Source organism: Camelus bactrianus, chromosome 35, assembly GCF_048773025.1.
Source record: "Camelus bactrianus isolate YW-2024 breed Bactrian camel chromosome 35, ASM4877302v1, whole genome shotgun sequence".
NCBI lineage: Eukaryota > Metazoa > Chordata > Mammalia > Artiodactyla > Camelidae > Camelus > Camelus bactrianus.
The window spans coordinates 15,351,381-15,360,637 of record NC_133573.1 but is presented as its reverse complement, the minus strand read 5'-3'; the positions used below and the strand labels follow the sequence as shown (position 1 = coordinate 15,360,637).

Sequence of the window (9,257 nt, the reverse complement as noted above, 5' to 3'; positions counted from 1 at the left end):
CACCTAGAAGTGAACACAGTGGAACGCAGTCAAGTGGAGCAGTACAAACAGGAGATTGACGAGCGAGCAAGACGGGATGTAGCAGAAAAATTGACAGAACTCAGTCAAGTCGTGCAGTGCAAACGGGAGACTGAAGAGCGAGCAAAACAGGATGTGGCAGGAATATTGAAAGAACTCAGCCAGTTTTTACAGGTGAAGCATTGATCTGTAATGTGCTCTGATTCACTTTGCTGTGAATTACAGTTTGGATGTATACCTTTTATGTTTCCTCTACTTCCCATATAGCAGTTTGTTTTGTAGATTTCTGGAAGGAAGGCCGCATTTGTTACTCCCTTTAAATAATTCAATTTCCATCATTACTATCACTAAATTGATCTTTCAGAACAACTCTCACTAGAGAATCATTTTTAAGGCCAACTGGTGTAAATCAAGACTACTAGGAGGAAAAGAAAATATTGTGATTTAAATATTATACCATACTCTTGGATTACTCTTAGGTTTTATTTTTCAATTTTAAAAATTTTAAGTTGATCCTATTATTCTTTGAAGTATCACATTACATGAGTACTGATATAAGAGTGACTCAACTTTAATTTCATAATTCAGATTTAATTCACTTGACATTGATGATAAGTATTTTAAAGTTCAGCTTTTTTACATTTAAAATTGCTGTCTGAATCATTGACTCAAAACTAAAGAGAACAAATACACTAATTACTCAGGTTATAATTATTTTTAAAATTGTATCCTTTTAATTTGCTTTAGACACAAGCAGCGTATGAAGAAAACTTGTTAAGAACATATAAAAATGCTTCAATAAGTCAAATGAAACACAAAATTAAATATCTGGAATCTGAACTGAAAAGTAAAACTTTTCAGTTAGATTCTGTCAAAAAAGAATTGGAAAAATACAGACAACTGTACCTCGAAGAGCCAGAAAATAGAACGTCATGGGCAAGTCAAGTACACTCGTAAGTCAAAACATAGAACTATAGAGAGTAATTTAGGCCATTCATTTGCTTCTAAGGCATAAGTTTTATTGAGCCATGTTCCTGAGGTGAGTAGCAAGTGAAAGCTGACTGGATAGTATAATTTTGGAAAATGATGTTAGTAAATGAGCTCTCCTTTAAAATGTCAGTCCAGGGCAGTTTGCATCTCCCTGCCTTTTGTTACTTTTATATGACTTTATGTTTTATATTTGCATATCTTTAACCTGATCTAGTCTTTAAGCTGGGGGTTTTGCAAACTTTATAATTTAGACAGCCATATTATCACAAAATTTCTAGCTGGAATTCCCATAAATAGAAATGTTAATGAGTTTAAAGTTAACTGTGTTTTGGAAGAGTACAATTTAAACCCAAGGGGTCCCATTCTGGTGTTTAGTGAATTTACTTTCTTGATTGTGATATTTGGTATCACCACTAGTGGGCACCCTGAGACGAAGTACTGTATCCTTCTAAGTTTGTCTCCGTGACATAAAGGCATGCTTGGGAAATAGGGGGAAACTAACATAGGGGTGAAGGTCAGTATAGCAGTTCACAAAGTGGCTAAAAAGAATACGGTGGCCTGCCCGAGGGGGTGTATGGAAGACAGAAAGGGCAGGTCCCTCCTCCAGTGCCTGAGTAACAATGTTGTAAGCTACAGGTGTCCCCGGTATCCAAAAGTAGAGTGTTCCTATGAAAGTTGTCGGTGTAAAGCAAAGAGGCAGTTACCTTAGGACACATCTTGCTGGTGGATGCATAAAATAAACATGCATGAAGCACAGGCGCTCACAGACACAGTCCAAAGCCATGGCGGTGTGATGCCGGGATACTGAGTGTGGTTCTGGGGAAGGAGCTCGGTGGGGCCCCTCTTGCTGCTCGGGGTGCGTGTTGCCCTTCTGATGGCTCAGGCTAAAACAAACACCCAGCGCTATTCTGGCTTTTTGCTTTTTTTTCATAAAAGTGAAAATCTGCTTGAGATTTTTTTTTTGTTATGGAAAACAGGTGCTGATAAATGCAAAGTAACAAAGTGAGCTTTGGGAAATTGGGGGACACTTGAAATTGCCCCTGGCACTGTCACAGTTTATTCCCATCACTGACTCTGCCATCTGGTGCCCCCCAGTGGTGGTGGCTCTAAACTGTTCCTCAGTGCCGCATGCTTAATTTCTCCCAGGTAATGAGTGAAATGTGTATATAAGGGTGGTGAAAGCAAACACTTGATAATGGCTTTGAGGGATGGTTTATTTTTTATTTCTAAACTGGTTTCTTAAGGGTAAGTATGTCTAGATGCAGCCGGTGCAGAAGGCAGAGGGGGTCCTCTGTGGAGGCATCTCCATCTCTGACTCTCCCCACTTTGAAGTACTTGTTAGTTAAGGGCCCCCCCAGGCACATATGTCCTTCTTTAAGACAGTTTTAAACTGTAATTGTTTACAGTAGGTCTGCACTGACGTATTTTCATTGTCAAAACACAGTTTAATGGGATAATCTGTTTACTATTATAGCAACTTTAAAAATACACATCACTTAGTAAAAAAATGAAATGAATGAAATCTGTGTTTTGCAATCCTCACAGGATTAATGAGAGGCTGGTTGTGATGAATACTAAACTTCAGATGGCGGAAGAGTACAAGAGTTCTGTCCTCAAAACTGTTCCTACAAGGCCTGCTGAAAAATTTAATAATAGCTTAGAGCACAAATGGACTCTTACTCGAAGTAGAAACTTCAGGATTTTTTCAGAACCTTCAACTAGCACGAGTGATTGCTTGTTCAGGGTTAGTTATATTATCTTTTTTCCCTTGGGTTTCAGATTCCTGATATAATTCTTGTTTTTAATTTGATGAAATTCTGAGTTACTTATTTGACTTACACACACTAAGTAAAAGCCATAATTAATTGTGCTAATAAAGAAAGGAGACAGAAATTTTATAATTTTTTTAAGTCCCTGGACTTCTCATTTTCAAGAGATACCTGTCATTAACTTTATTCAATAAATGCAACTAAACTGACAAATTTTAAATTTCTTAAAAAGCTCCATTTTAAATTCTATTTTAGAAATTAAGTATTATTGCCTAATAACTAGAGATATACTTCCCAATGTTTGGCTTAGTTTCTGATTGATTTTGGTTTGGCATTGGTTCATAGTAATTTTCAAGTTTTGCTGCACCCCAGTTTTTCTACCCCTAAGCATAAGTAAATGGCATCGAGCTACTAAACCACACATGGATGTTTTTTATTTAAAGGAACCCAAGATAAATTCTTTTTATGAATTCAATAAAATTGTAACACTAAAAACATTAAGTTCTGTTTTTAAGTTTAAAATTTTATCACTTTCTTCTGTAAGAATACATCCTTAATTGCTAATTTACTTATAGCATTTTTATTTTAATTGTTATAAAATGTCTTACTGAGCAATTGTAGAACATTTCTGAATATGCAGTCAAGTAAAGCAAATATTTAAATTTTTAAAATGAAGTTCACTTATGTCTCTGTCTTACCCTCACCTGTAGAAATACCGAAGTGGCAATGATAGAGAGCCTTTAAATTACAACTAGTTTCCATTGTGTATCACTGTTGTTAAAAGAGCCATTTAAAGCAGTGCACGTTGGTTTATGGTTTGATGGTGTTTTCATGATCTTCTTGTTGCAGAGAAAGGTAGCATGGGCCCTTGTTAAGTGAGGTCTCAACCTGTTTTTTCTCACTTGGCTTCATGTCATAATAAATTGAAGAAGAAAGAAGCTCAGGTTTCATAGACAGTGTTGTGGGTAAATTGAGTCTAAGTGCTTCAGAGTCATGAAACCGGACTGCGTGGTGTTAAAAAAAAAAAAATGCATGGCTAACGCTTCTATCAGTGGCTAAGCATGATGCAAACTTGAAATGTTCCCATTAGTTGTCACCAAAAAATTGACAGTGTGTCACTTTGCAGGATGATGGTGAAAGAGTGTGAGTGCAAAAGCAGCGCAGGAGGAAGCTCCTGAGGACAGTTTTCTCCTTTAATGTTTTTGGAGGAAAGAGGTGTCTATTTGTTAGTACTTCTAGATAAGTTGGAAAATAGTTTATTTTAAACTCAGTGTTGTAGTTCCAAGGTACATGTAGTTCTTCTGTGGGGCCATGGGGCCAAATCATGCTAGATTTAGCAAGGGAGATGAAAAAGCACTGCTCTGTCCAGATGCAAAGACACGTCTTCATCGTCACTACGGAGCACCTTACAGGAGTTATTATACAGTTACTGTTTATAGATTTCTTAGTCAGACGTACTGAAAGAAGGTGCCTTCTGAAATTGCTAGCGATGTAATTATTTCTGCTGGGAAAACATAAAGTAATGCTATGAGAGGTGTGAACATAGTGTTTAAAATGACAGGAAGGGATGGGGTTTTGGATGGGGCTTAACAAAACAACAGACTTCCACAGCTTTTCAGCTATGATTCTAGAAAGCAAAATGTTAAAAATGGCATTGGGATTGAATTTAACATTCTCCTTTATTTGCAAGGTTTTAACATTTTGGACTGTTCCTACTGTGAAGTTCTAGCTTACTCAGCCTTTTTTTCTAACTTGACAGAAGTATTGCTCTAAGTCTGTGATTTCAGTCATTCTGGTTGTTGAAGCAAGTTTTCTCCAGTTCATAACACTTGGATTTATTGCTTCTCTTACTGCTACATGAAGTATAGCCTTGTCACTTGACATCGTTGTAGTGGTAGCAGATGGACCCCATATCTGTTTTGCTAATTTTTACCCTCAGATTTCACATTCTAGTTTATTTCTGGGATGTTTTGTCCTACATGTCAGAAGCAATTTTACAGTTTTACTCAATTGTGTTATTTATTATATTATTATAGAATATAAAAAGTTACAATTAGCCTGAGCAGATACATCACTGTTAAATTTTCTTGCACATACAATTTTTTTCTAAGAACTGAAAACTTAATTCCAGACAATATTATAACAGACAGAATTTCTCTGTTTTAAAGATTTTTTTATGTTCAAGAGTTTTTAAGTATTGGTGTGCCTAACATGCAGCATGGCCACAATAGTTAATAAATGTCCTTCAGATCTATTTTAAATAGGAAGACTAAATTTTACATTGATTGATTTTGGGCTTTTGGTGTACTATTGACACTTTCAAACATTTTCTAATGATTTATTTAAGTAATTTTTAAATTTCTCAAATGTCCATTCAGTTTAGCAACCCTTTTTCTAAATGGGATTATACCAGTGCACCACAGCTAAAACAATTAATATTCCTAAGACTGTAACTTTTTACATGACACAGCACTGTGTCTCAGCAGAATCTGGTCACGTTTCTTTTAAAATAGCCTTCCAAGGCAGGGGACATCCACTCTGAATTTTAATTCTAATCAAACTATCACAGTAGTTAAGCTCATTTCTCATAAGGCAGAGGCAGAGTTTAGTGACCTTGTTTCTGGTATCAGTTCTCTGCTCTGTGGAATCCCTCCTGCCCTCATTTCATTTTGTGTGAATGGACAAATGAGGAAGCGTGTTATCTTTTGTAAGACAATCACTTAACTTCCTCCAGTTCTTTTTCTTTCATTCACTTTCTCTATACTTAATTTTTTAGCTCCTTGATCAACAAATTCTTTCTCATTTCTTTTCTCTGCAGCAAAATACATGTATTTAATAGTTACAAACTGACAATATAGCTTTGCAGAGGAAAAGATAGTAATCTTACATTCAATTCATGTAAAAGTGTGATCTACATTTTGCATAGTGCTTTATGAAATTATTCCAATAAAGGCTTCTCCCTTCATCTGTTCAGTGTTACTCACTCCGCAGGACCTGCCTGGCACTGTTGTCACGTTGCTGATTGCATAAGGCCTCTCTAGAATGCTCTTGTCAGACAGTGTTATGGAAAACAGTCTCTGAAAATATTGGCAAACAGTAGCCAAAAATTTTGTTTTTGCACCTAACATTTACAAAGGCCTTGGCTCTCGTGTTACTGTTATCACCACAGTGTTTATTATGTCTGGTGTACTATTTTAGACCCTGTTTAGTGAGCGGGTGAATTTCATAAGAAAGATTTTTAAAAGGACACTTTAGATGGGGACACTTGTAGTTTGAAGTGTCCCCACACATTTCATAATTAAATACATAACTAAGTCAAGTTTCAAAAAGTTGGCCCTAATTTCTAGAATGGAAACAAAGTTACAGTTAAAGAATTATGTATTGTTTTCCTTGTTTCTAATTCTAGGAAGTTGTGAATCAGAAACCAAGTTTGAAAACTGGTGCTAGCCTCTCCTTTTCTTTTCTTCAAGCAGATTTTCTGGCATAAATATCTTAGTCATATACAGAGAGCAATGTACATTTGTTTAATTTGTTTGCCAGTAGAATTTTCACTTGACATTATAACAGAACCCCTTTCTTCATTTTATGTATCTACGATTCTGTGTTAAAAACATTTTTAGCATAGAACAGACCTTAAAATTGTAGTTTTATAAAAGTGCAGGAATGGAAAGCTCATTTTAAGGAAAAGTCCATTAAATTAAAAAAAAAAAACTGAACTTTTATAAAGGGCAGTTTTTCTGAGAACTGCAAAGTAATGCATTCAGTGTAGAACATGACTTGAATTGTTCAAACTCTTTGTGCTAATAAGATCGGACATCGCCCTCTGAGATTATGTGTCTCCGACAGGGCAGTGTTTACTGTGCTTTCCATCAGGGGAATCTAAGCCTTACATATATATGTTCTCTATTATCTAAAATCAAAGTAAGTAGGAATTTATTTTATTTTATTCATGTGATCATTTTTCTATTTAAGCAATCCCCAAGTTAGGTCAAGTCTCTAAAAGTATTATTTAAAGGCCACATTTCATAAGCTAGCTGTCATTCCTATGATAGTGTTTCTTGTTTAACTTAAACATTAAAAATAATATTTGACTTATTTCAGATGCACAAGAAGTTGGAAAATAATGCATCTAGGGAAGTAAAAGAAGGTATGTTGCCAACATTTCTGAATTTAGACATTGATTTCTGAAATGCACTGTAAACAGTAAATGGCACCTCTTTCTATTGTTTGAATGACAGATACTACGTTAAATTTTTTTCTTACACGTATCTAATGAAAACTGTGAAAGCACAATTTCATTCATAATGATAAATATACTTATTCCTCACTTCTTCATCATGATCCATAGCTTTAAAAAAGAAGTCTGTGCTCTCTGTTCTGGCTGTACCATTCCTCTCCTGCTGTCCCCGTGGGTCTGTCACCTGCACATGGATACTGTTCTCAGAAAGCATGGAGGTCATCAGCTTCTCGAGTTTCTGATAGTGACCGAGGCCAAAAGCCCCAGACTCAAGCAATCACAGTTCATGTAGCTGTCACCTGGTGGATGACAATTAAATTTCCTGTCATTCACTTTGTCACTGGTTAACATTTTGCCCTCAGGAAAAAATCCAAATTCCTTAGCTTGGGAGAAAAACACCCACATCAGTTTGGCTCCTGCCAAAGTGTTCAGCCGCGTCTCTTTCCTCCCCTGCTCCGCCCTCTGCTCCAGCGTCTGGTCAGACTGCGTCCAGCTCCGTGGGTGCCCTTCCTGCCTCTGCTCTGTGTGTTTGCTTCTTGCCTCTCCCTCCCACACTTTCTCCTCTTCCCTCAGGTTTCTGCTTACATATCATGGCCACCAAAGAGCAGACAGTATTGACACAAAGCTGGACGTCCCTTCTGAGTGTTCCACCTGTGCCCTCTTTTATACCTGTCATGGCATTTATGTCTCTGTACCAAAATTGCCTGTTCATCTATTTTTCCAGTTTACAGTACATGATTTTTCAGGGTGGACTGTGTCATCTTCATCTTGTGATTCCATTGTTTATCACAGTGCCTTAGCACTTGGTTGCTGAGTAAATGAATGAATAATGAGGAAACCAGGAGCTCTGATAATTAACCACAAGAGCAGTTAATTCAACATGCAACCCTGGGCAAAGTGTAGAGTAGTAATCTTGGGTTTTGTGTTGTAATCATATGTAGGTATTTTTCATCCTTCTTAAAACTTAGAAAAGTCTCAGCTTGAAAAAAAAACTGACATTTAGTTACCTATGAAGTATTTTAAATAAGGAATCTAATTCTTTCATTTTCTTTCCAGCTACTCCTAAACTTCAGTCTGAGTCCTACAGAACTTCTCTTGGAGGATCTTCGAAAGAGTCAAGATTAATTGAAGATATGCTTTTGAAAGCATGTAAAGAATATGAGGAGGTTTTGAAGAAAAAGTATCTGTTATATGATGTAACAGATGAATAGTAAACATTTACCTCCTGGGCTGTTTGTGTAACATTTTAATTATGTCCCATTAAGTAAGATATAGACAATGTTTATTAAAGAAAAATATTTTTGTATTATATGTGCATGATTAAAACTCATGCAGTATTTTAAACCACATTTCTCTGCATCTCATTAACTTGTAAGCCGATTTTGGGAATAGAACCCAGCAGTTTGGAGTATTACATGCTCAAACTGAGCCCGGATGCCAGCTGTTTAAACAACACCCAACCACCCACCAAACTTGTCATTGATATTGAGCAATGTTGATTGATAGCTTTTTTGAATTTCCCAGTGTTAATCACTGTATATAGACCTGAAGATTTAGACTGACAGCATTCAGATCTGCTGTGGCTGTTGTCAGTGTTCTGATGGATCACAACAATCGTTACAGTGCCATCAAACTTTCTATGTTACCTTAAACACTGATTCACAGCTATTTCCTCATGAAGAAATGAAATCTGCCTCAGGCTTTTCATCTTCTCTATTTATTTACTTACTTTTTGGAAACAGTCTTAAAATTAGAGACAAGTTCTGAGCACCAGACTCAGACATTGTCACAAAACTGTCATGCCTCCCATTCATTCTCCTAAGGCACTATTTATCTTTCCTAAGTGTCACTTGTTCTACCATAAGTGCCTTTTCTCTCCCCTCTCACCAAGAAGTCATTTGTTTTTCAAAAAATGCCTTTCTCCTTTTCCTGTCACTTATTAAATTGTATATAAGCCTCCAATTCTAGCCACCCCTTCAAATCACATTTCTTTGTGAATTCTTGTATGTATTCATACATAATTTTTTTCTCACAGTAATTGGCTTTAGTCAATTTAATTTGCAGGCTCCCAAATCACTGAACCTAAGAGAGTAAAGGAAATATTCTCCTTCTCAACAATTTCCAAGAGCTAAAATTTTAATAACTCCTACTTACATCCTTTATTCCCTTTTCTGTCCTTTCAGTGTACTTACTTGGCAAAACTCCCAAAGACACAACTGACTGATTATCATTCTTCCCCCTTA

General features: G+C 36.3%; 1 protein-coding gene across 1 annotated transcript; it reads left to right on the top strand.

Annotated features, from left to right (window-relative positions):
* Nucleotides 1–53: 53 nt before the first annotated feature.
* On the top strand, nt 54–8,243 carry LOC141575967 (ankyrin repeat domain-containing protein 26-like). The gene is made up of 4 exons (XM_074357977.1): nt 54–192; nt 2,554–2,752; nt 6,879–6,924; nt 8,071–8,243. The coding sequence occupies exons 2-4, from the start codon at nt 2,576–2,578 to the stop codon at nt 8,223–8,225; spliced, it is 378 nt and encodes a 125-aa protein (XP_074214078.1). The 5' UTR covers nt 54–192; nt 2,554–2,575; the 3' UTR covers nt 8,226–8,243.
* Nucleotides 8,244–9,257: the final 1,014 nt, after the last annotated feature.

Bases quoted from the DNA above. Each gene is read 5' to 3' on its own strand.
- LOC141575967 (XM_074357977.1), top strand. From the start codon at position 2,576: ATGAATACTAAACTTCAGATGGCGGAAGAGTACAAGAGTTCTGTCCTC. The intron at 2,753-6,878 runs GTTAGTTATATT...GACTTATTTCAG, and splicing joins CGAGTGATTGCTTGTTCAGG to ATGCACAAGAAGTTGGAAAA. The intron at 6,925-8,070 runs GTATGTTGCCAA...TTTTCTTTCCAG, and splicing joins ATCTAGGGAAGTAAAAGAAG to CTACTCCTAAACTTCAGTCT.